The sequence below is a fragment of the Glandiceps talaboti genome, chromosome 8 (assembly GCF_964340395.1).
Source record: "Glandiceps talaboti chromosome 8, keGlaTala1.1, whole genome shotgun sequence".
Taxonomy (NCBI): domain Eukaryota; kingdom Metazoa; phylum Hemichordata; class Enteropneusta; family Spengelidae; genus Glandiceps; species Glandiceps talaboti.
Window position 1 is genome coordinate 1989472 of NC_135556.1, and position 21009 is coordinate 2010480.

Genomic DNA, 21009 nt, shown 5'->3' on the forward strand with positions numbered 1-21009 from the left:
TGACACCATAACACTGTAATATGGTCTATCACTGACACCATAACACTGTAATATGGTCTATCACTGACACCATAACACTGTAATATGGTCTATCACTGACACCATAACACTGTAATATGGTCTATCACTGACACCATAACACTGTAATATGGTCTATCACTGCCACCATAACACTGTAATATGGTCTATCACTGCCACCATAACACTGTAATACAGTCTATCACTGACACGATAACACTGTAATACAGTCTATCACTGACACCATAACACAGTAATATGGACTATCACTGACACCATAACACTGTAATATGGTCTATCACTGCCACCATAACACTGTAATACAGTCTATCACTGCCACCATAACACTGTAGTAGTCTATCACTGCCACCATAACACTGTAATATGGTTTATCACTGACACCATAACACAGTAATATGGTTTATCACTGACACCATAACACAGTAATATAGTCTATCACTGACACCATAACACTGTAATATAGTCTATCACTGCCACCATAACACTGTAGTAGTCTATCACTGACACCATAACACAGTAATATAGTCTATCACTGACACCATAACACTGTAATATGGTCTATCACTGACACCATAACACTGTAATATAGTCTATCACTGACACCATAACACTGTAATATAGTCTATCACTGACACCATAACACTGTAATATAGTCTATCACTGACACCATAACACTGTAATACAGTCTATCACTGACACCATAACACTGTAATATTGTCTATCACTGCCACCATAACACTGTAATATGGTCTATCACTGACACCATAACACTGTAATACAGTCTATCACTGACACCATAACACTGTAATATGGTCTATCACTGCCACCATAACACTGTAATATGGTCTATCACTGACACCATAACACTGTAATATGGTCTATCACTGACACCATAACACTGTTATATGGTCTACTATATAACAGGTAATCACTTCTTTTTTTTAAAATAAACATACTTTTGTTTGATATGATTTTCTATTTAATATTTTCATTATCATGCACTGACTAAATAATTCACATATAAATATTTTGGCATAAATGACATTCATACCCAGTCTGATATAAATATTATTGTAGACAATCTACTTTTAAAGTATTTAAGTCTGGAATGGTGACTGTTATCATATTCTATACAACAAAATATTATTTTGTATGAAGAAAAACCTTTGCAATTTGTCTAAAATATAAATTTCTGTACATATGAAATATTCACTTAACAGATTTTTTATCACCCTTGTAGTACATTATGAACCCAGATCTTTACTTCATAAATCACCATTTTAAAGTAAAAACACAATGACATTCACAATCAGATAATTTATGACTGTTACAACTGAGAAAAAAGAAATGCCATTCATTCATTCATTCATAAACTGCTCTTAATAACCCTCCATCCCTATTTCCCTGTACACAGGTCCAGTCTTACAACTAGAAAACAATGAGGCTAAACCATACCACTGGCAAAGCAAGGGTAGAGTCATGCCAGTAAGTCACTGCTCATAGTCTGCTCTAGTTCTTTCTATTTCTGACTGAATTAATCAACATGTCATTGACACTGAAATTGACATCAACTATGACAATGATTATTACTGCGACACTGGCAGATGCTGGGTTAGGCTAATTACCTGAAATGTTTTCAGCCATTCATTGAGGTCTGGTGGTGGTGGGTTGACTCGAGATGAAAGCCGTCGTCTGGGTAACTGATTCTCAGTGGTCTTCACTGTACCGTAGTTATGAATACAGGCTGTCAATAAACTAGAAATGTACAGAAAGGAAAAGAGCAAACAATTATGATGAAATCCATTTTCATATACAGCTGAATTTTCAAAGAGGAAAAGTCAAAGGAAAAGGAAAAGGAAAACAGCATTGGCATTTTCTTGGTGTACATGTATTGTATACACATGCACACAATGTAGCGGAAGAGAAATACAGCACACACTCCACAAATACAATTCTTTGTGGCATCTTATCCAAATTACCTCTTTCTTAGCAATAACTTCATGTTAGCAGACAATTATAGTCAGGATAACCACAACAAACTGTGTTACACTGCAGGAGCTGGAGTATCTTTATCAGCTCTTATAACCATTGACAGCCTTTTAGCTGCATGCAGCAGTCTCTTGTAGCGACACAACTTTTCTCCAAGATGATTTATCACGAAATGAGACAATTCAAGATTTACCAGGTCAGCAGAAGAAACGGAAGTGACATACTAAACCTCCTCATACATAAACATATTCAATGATTCATTCTCACCACCTTCAAATCTAATTATTATAATTTTTCTCTCAGCTATTTTTTTCTTTTCAGGGTTGATTTCTTTTCTAACTGTATACCTGGAGGTGTTTCTAATTTGCATTTCATTTGCAAGGTGTCTTAATACCACAATAGTGTCAGCCCTTGCAATCTAGACCATGAATATTTGGAGGCTGGTGTATTGATTGAGAGTCTAATGTAATTGATACTGTGACAGAAACCATTTGAAGGAATGTTACATGCAAGAATACAATAATAAATCTTTCTGCTTTGATTTTTATTATTAGTAATGTTACACATGGCTTGTTTCACCTACTTTTTGTTAAATAACATATTTTTTGATGGAATATTAACATCATCTTTGCCAGTGGCCATATGTAAGATTTGAATTCTTAATAGGGAAACAAGTCCTAATTCCAGGTTAATGATTCTAACACCATTACCATTAATTAAATCTAAATTTGCTAAATGCAAAGCATTACACTAAATCCGGAAACTATTTTCATTCAACCTGCATAATGTATTTCCTGTCTTATAACTGTACTGGATGCAGCTCAATGTTTTTCTGAACTGTTTTGTTAAATATTATTTTATTTATTTATTAAGCCTTCACAAGAAGAGAAATCAACAATGAAAACAAGTCATTGAAAATGACATAACCCCGCTATGATTGGGTTTTAAAGAACTGGCAGTTTATGTTATCATTTTCATACCTGGTTAATGTTGTTTGGCCTCATATGGTTGTTTTTGATATCACTACTCTGTTCAAGAATGTCTAAGTTATGGCTTTGGACATGAAAACTGCGCCAACAAAATGGCTGCCAAGCAGCCATATCGGATTGTATCACAACGAAAATGGATATGCACATGTATGTCATAGAACACTGTCCTAATGCCAACTTTGAATGAGATCTGTTCAAGCATGTCTGAGTTATGGATTTGGACAGGGAAAATTCACAAACAAAATGGCTGCTAGGCAGCCATATTGGATCGTATCATAAAACAAATTGACGTGCATATGTATGCCATAGCATGTTGCCCCTGTACCAAGTTTGAAAAAAAAAATCGGTCCAGGCATCTCCAAGAAACGGCTGCGGATGGACGGATGGACGCACGCACGGACAGACGGAACCCAATCCATAAGTCCATTACAATCATACAATATAATATAATGTCAAAATGGCATCAGCAACATGCTAAGAATTTGACAACTCTGTGGATCCTTCACATATAAAAGCTGTCTGACACTGTCCATCAGCCCATCTGACATACGAGATGTTTTCAGATTTCTTAAGACAGATTTAGAGTATTGCATGTCAAAGAAAAGAAACATTATTTTTGACACAAATTGCCCAAGTACGGAACAGTAAATCAGTGTGTCCCTTCAAGCTTACCACAATAATGCATATTAAGCAGATACATATAAAAACAACATGCACCAGTATTATTACTAAAAATTGATTTCATCTGTGTAAGGGAATTGATTTCCACTGATGTTTCAATTTTTATCACATTAATTATGGTGCTTCTACAATATTTATGAATGCCAAATGCAGCCTTAAGTAGTTTTGTCTGCATTTTTTCAGCCTCATTCAAAGATTATTTAGATAAATGTACACAGTTAATACCATATGTCATTCCACATGTAAACAAACACATTACTATTAAAATAGCGCCAACGGCATTGTACCACAACTGTACAGTTTGTAAAAATGTTTTCCCATATGCTGATCCATTCTAGGTATAGTTCATTTGCTGAATGATTATCCATACATTCATTTGTCTATTTATCCCTGTTATCTTTGCAATATATGTGACCACTTGGCTGTTGCTATGGGCGTGGTCTTGTTGCTAGGCACATTGGCATACATTTTTTGAATGTGTCTGCTATCTTTGCCAAATATGTGATCATTTGGATGTTGCTATGGGCAAGGTCATATTGCTAGCTATATAATTTGTATACATTTTTGGTTATTCATTTGTCTATCAATTCCTATTGTTATCTTTGCAATATACGTGATTATTTGGTTGTTGATATGGGCGTGGTCTTGTTGCTAGGCAAATAACATACATTTTTTGAATGTTTATTCAATTGTCTATCCATCCCCATGGTTATCTTTGTGAAATACACCACTGATTGGCTGTTGCTATGGACGTGGCCTTGTTGCTAGGCAAATTTACATACATTTTTGAATGCTTACTCAATTGTCTTTTAATCCCAGTGGTTATCTTTGTGAAATACCTCACCGTTTGGCTGTTGCTATGGGCGTGGTCTTGTTGCTAGGCAAATTTGCAAACATATTTTGAATGCTTTGACACCCCTAAGAATGTTCCCACCAAATTTCAGACCAATCTGCCCAATAGTTTTTTGAGTAAGTTTTTTGACCAAAAATTACATTTTTCGACCCAAATCCCACACCAGTAGTAAGATCATTTTGATTTGAATAATTTCCCAACTACACACCCATGGTAATACATCCACCAAATATCATTGCAATCAGTACATGCAGGAAATTTAACCTGTCAAACACAGTATGATCATGGAGGTCTTGATATGACTATTTTTCTTTCCTCATAAAATCTGTGACTTCTTATTCTTTGTACAAACTGTTTTTTTGAATGCCTAAAGACTGTGCATTTATATGAACCTGTTTTAATCATAGTGTCTAAGATTTAATTCAGCTGTGCTAAAAACAGGCCTAGGTTGCCAAGCAACCTTAAACAGATGTGAATCTTTACGCCATTGACATTGATATGTGAAGTAGCCCATAAAAGATTTAATGATTTCATTGCATCAATAAAACAAGAATCTTTCATTTCCAGGCTGATGTCAAAGCATTTTGTAATACAACAAATCACATTTTGAAACATAAAATGCACATTTCTGATGCGATCATTTTCATTTGAACAATTTCCCAACTAGACACCCAAGGTAATGGACCAACCAAATATCATGGCAATTGGTTCAGCGGTTTTTGACTTTAAGTTGTTTACACAGACAGACAGACAGACAGACAGACAGACAGAGATAGATAGATGCCGGGCAATGCCTATAGCACTACTGAACCTGTTCAGTTGTGCTAATAAGAACAATTATTAAATCCAGTACTTTGAAATCCATAAAATGCCTTCCTGCATGCATTTATTCTATTCATAATGTGTTCGTTTGGATTAGAACATGAAAGCAAAACCCCTAAATAATTCATGCTTCACACTGAGCAAGTCTTACACCATCCAATAACCAATATGGATGAGGATGAAGTTTACAATAATGTCTTACTCATGATATGGCACACCCTGAACTAGTTTGGATGCCAACACATAAATAGTAAATGGTAATGATACTGTATAGGAACTAGACTAACCCTAAACAGAATTAAGGTAGCGGTAAAGGCTAGGGCGTCAGTTGAATTTGCATATAAAAACTTCATAAAAACCTCGAAGCAGTCACTAGAAACTATTTTTAACACGCAAAAAAAATCCATTCATAGTTAGAGGCACTACACACGCATTAAATATTCCAACATTGGAGAGTTTTCTATGTAGCTAGGGGGTTTGATACGCCCTCTACGAGGGAAATGGGGAATACATCCACACCTATAGTAAAGTCCTTCAAACGATGGTGTAAGCTGTAATAATAATCTGACGGCATTTCAGAACATCACTCTAAAACAATTTGTAAATGAAACTGTCATCGGATATAAAAAGAAAAACTTATTCGCTGCGTAATACTAATGTGTCACGTTGCACAATTACTAGCCCAAATCTTGGAGTCCAAAGGTTACGTGTTTACGCATTCAAATTTCAATGATTCATATTTAGGTTGCTTTGATCGTAACACAAATTTGAAAATGTGAAAATTGCTTTTAACGGATGGCAATATATTTCATCATGTGGGGCACATTACTCAGTTTTTGACAGTATTAGGTAAATTGACAGCAAACTAAATTCACAATTGCAAGTCAAAACTACATGTACGAGAGTCACTCAAAGTACGGTACTTCCGGTGACCTTGCACTGTACGAGTACGCGATTTCTTGTGTTCAAGATCTTTCAATGATTTTCTATCCACACCCCTTGAATGTATGAACGGCTAAAGCTCTTTGATGATGAATATTAAACTTGTCCTATTTACGAAATCCATCTGTATTTACCAAAAACAATTGGCATAGACTCGTCAACATACAATCACACGACATGTGCTTCCATGTGTACTCCTCCCCGATCGGGCCGGCCTTCGAGTACAGCGACTTGCTCCGAAGTCGAGCGTACTCTACTACTACGTGGTAGCGATATATCAATCAAGTCTAGTTTTTGTCTAGCGACAAATTTGTTTGTCAATGACGTCTGTCGATATCAATATTATTTAAACTATCGTGAACAATTCAAGACGTTTTTATCATGTTCTTCTGAGTGAAATGAATGTCAACAGCAATTTACAGAGAGGCTGAGATACGTATATGGTATATGTGGACAGTGGCACGTACGTCATGTCAGCAAAGACACGACTACCAAAAACTAACTAATTTGACAGAAGACATGTTTATTTGTACAAAACTGTCGAATCAAAATTATGCTTTTACTATGTGTATTGAACTGAGTTTGATGTCACACATACTGGGTGTTAGAGTTTCTCTTTCGCTTCAAGTTCCAGAGCTTGTTGTTAGTCCCCGCGGACGAAGTCCGGAACGGGGACTTATGGATTGGGTTCCGTCTGTCCGTGCGTCCGTCCGCAGCCGTTTCTTGGAGATGCCTGAAACCGATTTTTTTTCAAACTTGGTACAGGGGCAACATGCTATGGCATACATATGCACGTCAATTTGTTTTATGATACGATCCAATATGGCCGCCTAGCAACCATTTTGTTTGCGAATTTTCCCTGTCTAAAGCCATAACTCAGACATGCTCAAACAGATCTCATTCAAAGTTGGTATTAGGACAGTGTTCTATGGCATATATGTGCATATTCATTGTTGTCAAGATACGATCCAATATGGCCGCCTGGCAGCCATTTTGTTTGTGAATTTTCATGTCCAAAGCCATAACTTAGACATGCTTGAACAGATCTCATTCAAAGTTGGTATTAGGACAGTGTTCTATGACATACATGTGCATATTGATTGTTGTTGTGATACGATCCAATATGGCTGCCTGGCAGCCACTTTGTTTGCAATTTTTCAATGTCCAAAGCCATAACTCAGATATGCTTGAACAGATCTCATTCGAAGTTGGTATTAGGACAGTGTTCTATGACATACATGTGCATATCCATTTTCGTCATGATACGATCCAATATGGCTGCCTGGCAGCCATTTTGTTTGAGAATTTTCCATGTCCAAAGCCATAACTCAGACATGCTTGAACAGATCTCATTCAGAGTTGGTATTAGGACAGTGTTCTATGACATACATGTGCATATCCATTTTCATTGTGATACGATCCAATATGGCTGCCTGGTAGCCATTTTGTTTGCGAATTGTCATGTCCAAAGCCATAACGTGCATATGTATGCCATAGCATGTTGCCCCTGTACCAAGTTTGAAAAAAATCGGTCCAGGCATCTCCAAGAAACGGCTGCGGAGGGACGGATGGACGGACGCACAGACGCACGGACGCACGGACAGACGGAACCCAATCCATAAGTCCCCGTTCCGGACTTCATCCGCGGGGACTAATAACAGGCAAAATGTGCTTGTTTATCACAAATATGGCTGCCATTTTGCTATTCAGGTCAAGGTCATGAAATTAAGTAACGTGTATATGCCTCACAGTAACAACCAAGACATGATTAAAATATTATCACCAGTTGAAATATTTGATTCAAAAAGCTATGAAAATATCCCAAATTTGGCTATTTGACCTTGACGGTTTAATAAGAAAGCTCATATTTGATAATATGGGTGTAGGCATTTGAATGGAGTCACTATGCATTATACATTCAAAGTTATGATGCATATTGTGACATTTAACAAATATGGCCATCATTAGGCCATATTCTATCAAAAAACAAAGTGGTGTGCATGTGTCTCACATAGTATATTACCCATATGCCAGGTTTGGTTGAAATCGGTTGGTGCATGCCAGACATGAGGGTGAATGAACGCATGGATGGATGGACTGACGGACAGAGGAACACATGGACAAAACCTTATGTAGATGTATAAGTCCCCTCCGGGCGGTGTCTGTTGGGGCTAAAAAAGTTGTGTTAGTCCAGAGTTGCATTAAATTAGGTCAGGTACAAGAGGTTGTTTAAACCTGCATGGTATAAATTTAATGTCAATATAAAATCCCATTTGATTTAGTACGTTTGTTTCCTAGATAACAATGGTTATCAGGGTCAAAGTCAGGGTTACTGCTATATTGCAAATAATTGGAGCAAATAAAGGCTATTTTGGTATGTGATTTATGTTGACACTGAGTCAAGTACAAAATATAATGGGACCCAAATCCACCTTATCAATTTTACTACTTGTGTCACCTTAAGAGTAAAATACCACAAATGGTGTTGTACCACAACTGTACAGTTTTTTAAAATGTTTATCCATACGCTGAATGACTATCCAGTTCCCTATCCAACCATGTTGCTATCTTTGTAATATACGCGATCATTTGGCTGTTGCTATGGGTGTGATCATGTTGTTAGATATATTTGCATACATTTTTGAATGTTTTTGTTCACTTGTGTATGAATTACTGATATTATCTTAGCAATAAATGTGATCATTTGGCTGTTGCTATGGGTGTGGTCTTGTTGCTAGGCATATTTGCATACATTTTAAATATCTATTCATTTGTCTATTAATCCACTTGTTATCTTTGCAATATATCTGATCACTTGACTGTTGCTATGGGCACGGTCTTGTTGCTAGGCACATTTGAATACTTTTTTGAATGTTTATTCATTTGTCTTTCAATTCCTGTTGTTATCTTTGCAATATACATGATTTGGCTGTTGCTATGGGCATGGTCTTGTTGCTAGGCAAATTTACATACATTTTTTGAATGTTTATTCAATTGTCTATTAATCCCCATTGTTATCTTTGCAATATATGTGATCATTTGGCTGTTGCTATAGGCATGGTCTTTTTGATAGGCATATTTACATACATTTTTTGAATGTTTATTCATTTGTCTTCCTATTCCTGTTATCTTTGCAATATACGTGATTATTTGGTTGTTGCTATGGGCGCGGTCTTGTTGCTAGGCACATTTGCATACATTTTTTGAATGTTTATTCATTTGTCTTCCTATTCCTGTTATCTTTGCAATATACGTGATTATTTGGTTGTTGCTATGGGCGCGGTCTTGTTGCTAGGCACATTTGCATACATTTTTTGAATGTTTATTCATTTGTCTTCCTATTCCTGTTATCTTTGCAATATACGTGATTATTTGGCTGCTGCTATGGGCGTGGTCTTGTTGCTAGGCATATTTACATACACTTTTTGATTGTTTATTCATTTGTCTTCCTATTCCTGTTATCTTTGCAATATACGTGATTATTTGGCTGCTGCTATGGGCGTGGTCTTGCTGCTAGGCAACTTTACATACATTTTTTAAATGTTTATTCAATTGTCTAAGAATCCCTGTTCTCTTTGTGAAATACACCACCGTTTGGCTATTGCTATGGGCATGGGCATGGTTGCTGGGGTATTTGCATACATTTTTTGAATGTTTACTCACTTGCCTACCAGATGATGTTGTTATTTGACCAAAATATACTACCATTTGCTTGTTGCTTCGTCCATACATCCCTAGATGCTTTCCCATTACATTTCAGCCCAATCTGCTCAGTGGTTTTGGAATTTTATATTTTTGACCAAAAGGACACATTTTTAGCCCTAATTTGCATATCACTGATGGGACCATCGTATTATGAAACCACAAATTACCCTGACCTATTTTTAGACGCAGTGTGTCGAATTGACAGTGACGTCTGCGGATCTCCATGAGCCATCTGCCGGCTTGTTGATCGATCTCAGCACAAAGGCGTCTGTACCTACCTTCACGATCACATTCTTCTCGTGGAAAAAACATCCATTTTTTATTGGCACTCTAAGTTTATGGGTTTTTTCAATGGAACATTTGAACTAAATAAAAACTAACATTACCAATACAGCAAGGCAAAATTCTTGCCATAGTGAATCTGAAAAACCCATTAGACATCCACCTGCCAAATGATCGCCCATGGGCAACTTTACGGATGGGTTTGTTTTCGGAAAACGCCAGTAGGACTTTTGATTTGCCATGACAACCATCTATGTAATTAAGACTTTTGATTTGCCTTGACAACCATCTATGTAATTAAGACTTTTGATTTGCCTTGACAACCATCTATGTAATTAAGACTTTTGATTTGCCTTGACAACCATCTATGTAATTAAGACTTTTGATTTGCCTTGACAACCATCTATGTAACTAGGACTTTTGATTTACCTTGACAATCATCTATATAACTAAGACTTTTGATTTACCTTGACAACCATCTATGTAACTAGGACTTTTGATTTGCCTTGACAACCATCTACATAATTAAGACTTTTGATTTGCCTTGACAACCATCTACATAATTAAGACTTTTGATTTGCCTTGACAACCATCTATGTAATTAAGACTTTTGATTTACCTTGACAACCATCTATGTAACTAAGACTTTTGATTCACCTTGACAACAGTTTATATAACTAAGACTTTTGATTTACCCTGACAACCATCTATATAACTAGGACTTTTGATTTGACATGACAACCATCTATGTAATTAAGACTTTTGATTTGACTTGACAACCATCTATGTAACTAAGACTCTTGATTTACCTTGACAACAGTCTATGTAACTAAGACTTTGGACTTGCCATGACAACCATCTATGTAACTAAGACTTTTGATTTGCCTTGACAACCATCTATGTAACTAGGACTTTTGATTTACCTTGACAACAGTCTATGTAACCAAGACTTTTGATTTGCTCTGACAATTGTCTATGTAACTAGGACTTTTGATTTGCTTTGACAACCATCTATGTAACTATGACTTTTTATTTACCTTGACAACAGTCTATGTAACTGGGACTTTTGATTTGCTTTGACAACCATCTATGTAACTAAGACTCTTGATTTACCTTGACAAGTCTATGTAACTAGGACTTTTGATTTGCCTTGACAACCATCTATGTAACTAAGACTCTTGATTTGCCTTGACAACTATCTATGTAACTAGGACTTTTGATCTGCCTCGACAATTATCTATGTAACTAAGGCTTTTGATTTGGTGGCAGCACACTAAGCAAATGTCTGGGTGATTTTTATCTTGTGACATTTAATCCACTTGAAACCATAGACAGGAATGCAAGTAATAGAACTGGTTCATCATTGTGATAGTGAAGTCTTGCATTGCTCCCTCACTACTTGCTCACCACCACTGAGACATTCTATACTTGGGAATTCTACCTCAATATATTGAGTGGTAGAAACTCTGGGCAGACACATGGTATCATACTATAGCTGATTAGCTTTTACCACTTATACACAAATAAAAGTAAATGTTAATCTTACCTATGGTTGATCGACTCTGTTGTCCGACATAATTTTTTACCAGGTGAAGTACTTTTTCCATCTGTCCCTGAATCTGACTTCCGCTTCATCTGAAAATTAACCAAAATTGGCAGATTCAGATCACGGTGAAAATGTTACAAATAGTAGCTGTTGAATTGTAAAATCATTGTTATTGTTGATTAATTTATAGCGCCACGTCCATAAACTCCTGACTTAACAAAACAACTAAACGATCAGCTTACAACATGTGGAGGCTACCACTTAAACAATAGAAACATGCAAGGTATCGTATACTGCCATGTTTTCATACACAACTTTGCAAGGTCACCTTTCCCTTAAATTCAACTTCTCTAAATTCAATTTTTTCCTGGATGTCTAAGTTAAGTCTTTTTTTGTTTGAAGATGAAATGATTCTGAACTTTTTGAACATTACAGCATAGCTATCTGTAACCATCTAATGATCTATACATGATTGTTGTCCTGTTCTACACTACAGTATAGCTATCTGTAACCATCTATACATGATTGTTGTCCTGTTCTACACTACAGCATAGCTATCTGTAGTCTATCCATGACTGTTGTCCGGTTCTACACTACATCATAGCTATCTGTAGCCAATCTATACATGATTGTTGTCCTGTTCTACACTACATCATAGCTATCTGTAGTCTATCTATACATGATTGTTGTCCTGTTCTACACTACAGCATAGCTATCTATAGTCTATCTATACATGATTGTTGTCCTGTTCTACACTACAGCATAGCTATCTGTAGTCTATCTATACATGATTGTTGTCCTGTTCTACACTACAGCATAGCTATCTATAGTCTATCTATACATGATTGTTGTCCTGTTCTACACTACAGCATAGCTATCTGTAACCATCTATACATGATTGTTGTCCTGTTCTACACTACAGCATAGCTATCTGTAACCATCTATACATGATTGTTGTCCTGTTCTACACTACAGCATAGCTATCTGTAACCATCTATACATGATAGTTGTCCTGTTCTACACTACAGCATAGTTATCTTTAGTCTATCTATACATAATTGTTGTCCTGTTCTATACTACAGCATAGCTATCTGTAACCATCTATACATGATTGTTGTCCTGTTCTACACTACAGCATAGCTATCTGTAACCATCTATACATGATTGTTGTCCTGTTCTACACTACAGCATAGCTATCTATAGTCTATCTATACATAATTGTTGTCCTGTTCTACACTACAGCATAGCTATCTGTAGTCTATCTATACATGATTGTTGTCCTGTTCTACACTACAGCATAGCTATCTATAGTCTATCTATACATAATTGTTGTCCTGTTCTACACTACAGCATAGCTATCTGTAGTCTATCTATACATGATTGTTGTCCTGTTCTACACTACAGCATAGCTATCTAGTCTATCTATACATAATTGTTGTCCTGTTCTACACTACAGCATAGCTATCTGTAGTCTATCTATACATGATTGTTGTCCTGTTCTACACTACAGCATAGCTATCTGTAGTCTATCTATACATGATTGTTGTCCTGTTCTACACTACAGCACAGCTATCTGTAGTCTATCTATACATGATTGTTGTCCTGTTCTACACTACAGCATAGCTATCTGTAGTCTATCTATACATGATTGTTGTCCTGTTCTACACTACAGCATAGCTATCTATAGTCTATCTATACATAATTGTTGTCCTGTTCTACACTACAGCATAGCTATCTGTAGTCTATCTATACATGATTGTTGTCCTGTTCTACACTACAGCATAGCTATCTGTAGTCTATCTATACATGATTGTTGTCCTGTTCTACACTACAGCATAGCTATCTATAGTCTATCTATACATGATTGTTGTCCTGTTCTACACTACAGCATAGCTATCTGTAGTCTATCTATACATGATTGTTGTCCTGTTCTACACTACAGCATAGCTATCTATAGTCTATCTATACATAATTGTTGTCCTGTTCTACACTACAGCATAGCTATCTATAGTCTATCTATACATAATTGTTGTCCTGTTCTACACTACAGCATAGCTATCTGTAGTCTATCTATACATGATTGTTGTCCTGTTCTACACTACAGCATAGCTATCTGTAGTCTATCTATACATGATTGTTGTCCTGTTCTACACTACAGCACAGCTATCTGTAGTCTATCTATACATGATTGTTGTCCTGTTCTACACTACATCATAGTTATCTGTAGTCTATCTATACATGATTGTTGTCCTGTTCTACACTACAGCATAGCTATCTGTAGTCTACAAATGTATCTATACATGATTGTTGTCCTGTTCTACACTACAGCATAGCTATCTATAGTCTATCTATACATGATTGTTGTCCTGTTCTACACTACAGCATTGTACTGTTCGTTTCTACATCATATATAATACTGCTATTTGTAGCCTATAAACCATGTTTTCTTCTTCTAAGTAAATGTATATATATTAATGAAAGACTTCACAAATACATAAGAATGATAATTTGTTCTAGCAAAATAAGGCTATCCTAGTAGCCTCTCCTAAAAACTATAATATCACTTCTATTTGATACACTGGATAAACCAACCTTTAAATAAATCACACTGTAAAAAGTGTCTCAGAAAACAAACAGGATTAGATAAAATTGCATTATTTGCCTGGCAGTTCTAGTAGTAGTACCTGAACCTTGAGTACACGCAATGATTGTACTGTCATTACCCTAAATGGTTATGTACACATACAAGTAACAGCCAGTCCGCAACACCCTCATTAACATATTAAAATGAGAAAAGTAATTTGAACAACGGGTCCGTTACGCTGGGCCCCGTACACAGTGCTTGAATTGGGTCACATTTTTCCCAATTTTCCGACGTGGATTGGCTTCGTTGTAGACCGTTCAAAGTAATCTGGTTGCTTGTATTAAAAGGTACGTATATCGAACTATATATTGATGGTTTTTTGTCCAGTTTTGATTTTTACATTTCGAGAAACCAAACGAATTTGAGAGCCATGAAAATTCACTCCGGCGTGACATGCCTCGCGAAATTCTTGAACTGAGTGTTACACAAGGATGTCACCGTTAACAAGCTGTATAGAATCAAAATATAGACCTGCATCATGCTTACCATGCAGTGTGTAAACTTTCCGGTGCGTATTAGCAATGTTACGAAGGCTTGAATTTTGTTTATTTTTTGCATTGGTGACGCCATTTTCAGTGGAAAATATGGCGGGAGCACACATCGTGTATATGAGGCGATCGGCGAACACAAGCTTTCCCGTACTGAGATTAGCAAAAATGACTTTGAACAACCCTTTTCGTCAACTAACCTTTATCTAGTACTTCAAAAATCCCAAATATACAGCCAAATTATATGCACAATTCATGAAATTTTAGTTGTGTTTAAAAATTTGACCCGATCGCATCGCGTCCGATGTCACATGCTTGCTAGTTATGCAATCCACTCGTGTATAGATAACACTCGTGTTGTTGAGCGGTGATCATCGACAGTGACATTTCTGTTTAGTACATTTGAAATTGAAAACATGGTTTTTCTCTTTATTTTCAGATTCAACGCAAGACTACAACGCACTATACGATATTTGCAGCTTCATTTAGATGCTCTTTTCCAACTGGAAGTCGGGAATTTCTTAAAGTTGAATAAAAACAGTCCCGTGTGGACTTTTACGTTTATTTGTCTTTTCATGTTATGACAGTGATGTGGGTGTCGATTTAGCTATATTTCCCCGTCTTCATGTGTTTATCCTTCTCACTTTCATCGGTCAGAAATTACACAATTATATTCTCAAGTTATATTACGGTAAAAACTTACAACTTGAAGAAGGTATATACAATTCTAACCATTTCAGCTTGAATGTATCTCCAACTAGTTTACTGGCGGATGACATTGGCCCTACTTGTATTTTTTTTTTCATCATTCCATTGTATTTAAACCTTGTACTTGACATTGCGCAATATTTATAATTCTCAACATGCCTTACCTCGCTCGTACTCGAAGAAGTCCCTGTATAGATCACTGACATGACCAGAGAGAACCTTTTCGGATTTACATGTAAAACGGGGAAAGATGCGGAAAACATAATGCAAAGTCTGAAGCCAAATTAAAGTTGTAATAATTTTTACTTGCCAAATATTTGCATTTTGGAAATGGCAAGACATATGTTCATGTCTTTTACATGTAAACTGTCGGCCAATAAACAAAGTTTGGTCGATTGACAGTACCGTACGCACAGTCTCGGAGACTAGTCATGCATAAGTTCAACCGCATGCCTAATAGGCGCTAGGCATGCCTTGCTTACGCGAATTGTCTTCATTCTGGTTCACTATCACTCCAAATTGCACGACAATATCGAAATAATCACAAGTTACATGTTATCTGAAAAGATCAAACTTTTATAGTGGGTCTGAAGTGTGATTTTAGTGAGTACTAAGAACTCCCGCGTTTCTGCTTGCTGTGGAAAATCGCCCGGTCAAACTAGGTCAGCTTCAACTTCCGGGTCAAATCGGTCGCTTTCTACCGAAAATTCTTGAACGAACCGTTACACAACGATCCTACTAAATTTTCTTGCCATGGTTATTTAAAACACATAAAAATCCACCTTTTTGTTAAATTTGTAAACTTTCCGGTCCGTATTAAGGAAACTATGAGCTAAAAACCGGGTCGAAATTTCAGGGCCTTAAGTATGCGTCCCGAATTCGTCGGAAAATTGGTATTCCTAAATGTAATTCCAAAATTTATTTTGCTGGCACGAAAGAAGAGATGTCAGTTGAGGTTCAGGCGTTTACAGTATCTAAAATGGTGGAATCCAGGGAAAGTTACGGCGAGTTGAAAATACCCAAAAATAAGGCCCGTGAGCAGCCATTCAAAGTGTAACGGTCGCGATCTGAAGGATAGATTGTATGCAAATGAGGGTGTTGCGGACTGGCTGGTAACATGTACACCACTTTCATCAATTACAAATTAGTATAGGGGTAAAATCCTCCAAGTTCTCGAGTCACCTCACCAGGTTCCTCACCAAACTTATGGAAAACTATATAAAAAAAATACCGCCAATGGCGTTGCAGCACTACTGTACAGTTTTTAAAAATGTTTATCCATATGCTAGTCCATGCTACCATAGGTGTAACTGTTCATTTGCTGAATGACTATCCAGTTGCCTATCCAACCATGTTGCTATCTTTGTGATATACACAATCATTTGGCTGTTGCTATGGGTGTGGTCATGTTGCTAGGCACATTTGCATACATTTATTGAATGTTTATTCATTTGTGTTTCAATTCCTGTTATCTTTACAATATACGTGATTATTTGACTTGATATGGCTGTGGTCTTGTTGCTAGGCAAATTTACATACATTTTTTTGAATGTTTATTCAATTGTCTATCATCCCTTGTTGTTATCTTTGTAATATATGTGATCATTTGGCTGTTGCTATGGATGTGATCTTGTTGCTAGGCATATTTGCATAGATTTGTTTGTGAATGTTTATTCATTTGTCTTTCAATTCCTGTTATCTTTGTAATATATGTGATAACTTGGCTGTTGTTATGGGCATGGTCTTGTTGCTAGGCAAATTTACATACATTTTTTGAATGTTTGTTCAATTGTCTATTAATCCCTAGTGTTATCTCTGTGAAATACACGACCATTTGGCTGTTGCTATGGGTGTGATCATTGTTGCTAGGGATATTTGCATACATTGTTTGAATGTTTACTCACTTGCCTACACCAGATGAGGTTGTTATTTGAGCAAAACATACTGCCATTCGGTTGTTGCTAAGGGTGTGGTCATGGTTGCAAGGGCTAATTATGATATATTTTGAAGAAAATCTGTAGAATAACATCTCACCAAGTTTCAGTTTCATTGACCAAGTACTTTTTGAGATATTGACCAAAATTCATATTTTTACACCTAATTTGCATATTACTGATGAGATCATTATATGCTCAATATTTCTTCATCTATACACCCACAGATGCATCCCTATTAAATTTCAGCCCAATCTACTCAGTAGTTTTGAAAATATAGGTTTTTGACCAAAAAGACACATTTTTAGCCCTAATTTGCATATTACTAAGGGAATCATCATGTCATGAACAAATCTTAATTTACTCACATCTAAGAATCTTCCCATCACATTTCATGCCAATCTGCCCAGTAGTTTTGGAGCCTAAGTTTTTTGACCAAAAATCACATTTTTTGACCCAAAACCCACATCTCTGATGCAATCATTTTCATTTGAACAATTCCCAACTAGACACCAGAAGTAACATGACAACAAAATATCAAAGCAATCGGTCCAGTAGTTTTTTACTTTAAGTTGTTTACACACACACACACACACACACACACACACACACACACACTGACAGACAGACACTTTGCCATGCCTATAGCACTACTGAACCTTCAGTTCAGTTGTGCTAAAAAATTACGAAATTTCCTACCAACTCTTTACCAGGGTTATCTACACACTTCGAGATATATATTATATGTATCTATATATATGTGTATGCCCCTTGTATGACAACTGCAATGAGCAGTTGATGAGGGAAACAAACTTAGATCTAGAGCTGGCATAAGTATATACCTGAGATATAGAATAATAACACCAAGACAAGTCTGAGAGAAACTACCCCTACAAAGGGTTTGTTTCCTGTACATTCGGTTACCTTTCAACATGAAAGAACAGAATACTAATGTTATGTCACCACACCACCCACCCCCCACCCCCACCCCCTCCTCATAAGCCAGGTCTTACTCTTTTTGAACCCACTTTAACTCCACATAATGTTCTCACAATATTATAATTGGTTTATCTTGCAGTGAAACAAAGGCAACATTTAGCAATGGCCTTGTTGAGAGTGTGAAATCTAAACACTGTAGTTGATCACTAAAGCATCGACTTAGGAACTGCTGGCACTACACTCCCAGGGATCTAGTATCAATACCACATTGTTTGTGATACAATTACTACTTTATACATAGTCCAATTGTTGAACAACACTGATTCTGTCTGTGTAAACAATGTGAAAACACAGACCCTGACCTCTCTAGAGGGCTTCCACCAGATCTACTGATAACAACATTCCAACCACAATGGGCTCAAAGAAACCCCATGTCTACTCATGCTTTGGAAAACAACGTTCATTCACTATTCCTTTAATGATCTTAATCTGTACTTCAGCCTTTCTGCATCCACAGGGTATATTTGCTGTCTGTTGGAGCACAACAACAACATTCATGACAATTTTTAAATGGCAAATTTACTGAAAAATACAAACCACCTACAGAAATCACAAGAAAGTAAATTTAAAAGGGGGTGGATTACATGATATTATTTGCTGTTATGGATCACTGACTTCAACAGGGATTCCTACTCAACATTCCTTGGGTATTGGTATTCAAATGAATAAGTCACAAACAGTCAAGGTGAAAACAGAATTAAAGGTAAACTGTAACCCATTGCTATAGTATTAAAACTAGGTGCTTTCAGTGTCAATACAACCTACTTACCACAACAATTCTTTCACATGACTTTTGACCTCATCCCAACATTTACAAAACAAATGGTCATTGCATAAATACACAAAATTGGGATTTTCATTTCATTTACCATTTGATCATATCATATATCATATCATATCATAAAGGTATCCAAGAAAATTGTTTACAAAATCATGATAGTCTGGTTTCTTTTCTTATTCTATTCTATTCTATTCTATTCTTTACTCGCATATAAACATTGGTTTTAAATTTAATAAACAATTGTGTCATAAACACAGATTTCTTGCATGAATGTTACAAAAATCATATAAAATGACTCAAAAGGAACAGTGATAGCTGATCATTTAAATACTTTCAATGTTGGAATGTTTGAATGTAAGTTTGTTGGTGTCAACACTTTGCAACCTCTTGCACTTACAAGTTACAGAAGATGTGTACCATATAGTGTACTACAAGGTCAATCAAGACAGTCTTATCTTTGTACACATACATGGTATGTTACCGATGTTTACAGTATCACTTTCTACAGTAAATCCCAAAGGAGTACTGAGTTCTTTGGAGTACTGTGACTTCTAGAATGTTGTTTGGGTTATTTTGACAAGTTCACAGTGAAGAAAAATCTTTCATAGAAGTAATGATTTTAATCAATGACATGTAAAAATGATAATTCCTTTAGCAAAGTGCTGCACACTGATGACAATCACCCAAGTGTTTCCAAAAGTTACATACTAAAATTCAAATTGGATAACTTGAAAAGATTGCAAAGGATGTCAATGCCACTTTTTAGTATGAATGTAAATACATCTGGAATCATTTAATAGTTCATGGCAAAGTTACAAAGTGAATGTAATAATTTTTATTATAATAATAATCATTTTTTGCACCTCCTGAGACATATGATGTTTGGGAACATGGTTGAAAAATAAATTTAAAAAAAAAGAACAATAGCGATAAAAAACAAGCTGATATTCATTTATTCAAAGATGAAATTAAGGGAGTTGCACAGGCTAGGACGTCAGTTAAAATTCTCAATAAAAATATGCAAATTCCATTCAATAAATGTATTTATACACATTTGAATAAGAATTAGCAAGGGGCAAACAGGAAATGTACAGATACAATGGATAAATCGACCTCAAACTGTGACTGGAATTGACATGTTTGTATTTTGCTGGGGAGTCTGATGCGCCCTCAACGATGACTCTGTATCCCAGGCCCATATCACGCAATGGCGGCATTTGTAGAAGGCTCAGATGCCGTCAGCACGAACTAGTATTCTGACGCCTGCTGCCGGTTTGACCTCAAAATCTCAGACGGAGGGTGAGTAAAAAATATAATGTTCAACCTTTGATTTAGATGTGTTTCTAACTTTCCTATCCTATCCATGCGTACATGTGTATCACCGTCATTGACATCACATATTGTCGCCAAGTACTACTATTAGATAGTCGGTGCATTTTTCCCTGATAGTGCACTTCACCTATGCTGAGTCAGTGAGTAACTTATTCATTTCATGCATGGGCGAGAAAGTAGCCTAAACATTATTCTTTTCTTTTTTGACAGGATCGATCCGAAATGAAATGTACAGGCTAAGACAAGAAGAGGTACAGAAGTGGCCGACGGGCGCG

The 21009-nt window shown here is 36.3% G+C and overlaps 1 protein-coding gene across 1 annotated transcript in view; it reads right to left on the reverse strand.

Moving 5' to 3' along the window:
• The window catches only part of LOC144438468 (F-box/WD repeat-containing protein 7-like), a 116900-nt gene that overhangs the window by 51844 nt on the left and 44047 nt on the right, over positions 1-21009 (reverse strand). The window contains exons 4-5 of the mRNA XM_078127498.1: positions 11849-11937; positions 1665-1794 (exon numbers count right to left, since the gene is read on the reverse strand). Of these exons, the coding sequence (XP_077983624.1) occupies positions 1665-1794; positions 11849-11937 (219 nt within the window). The remainder of the gene's footprint in view (positions 1-1664; positions 1795-11848; positions 11938-21009) is intronic.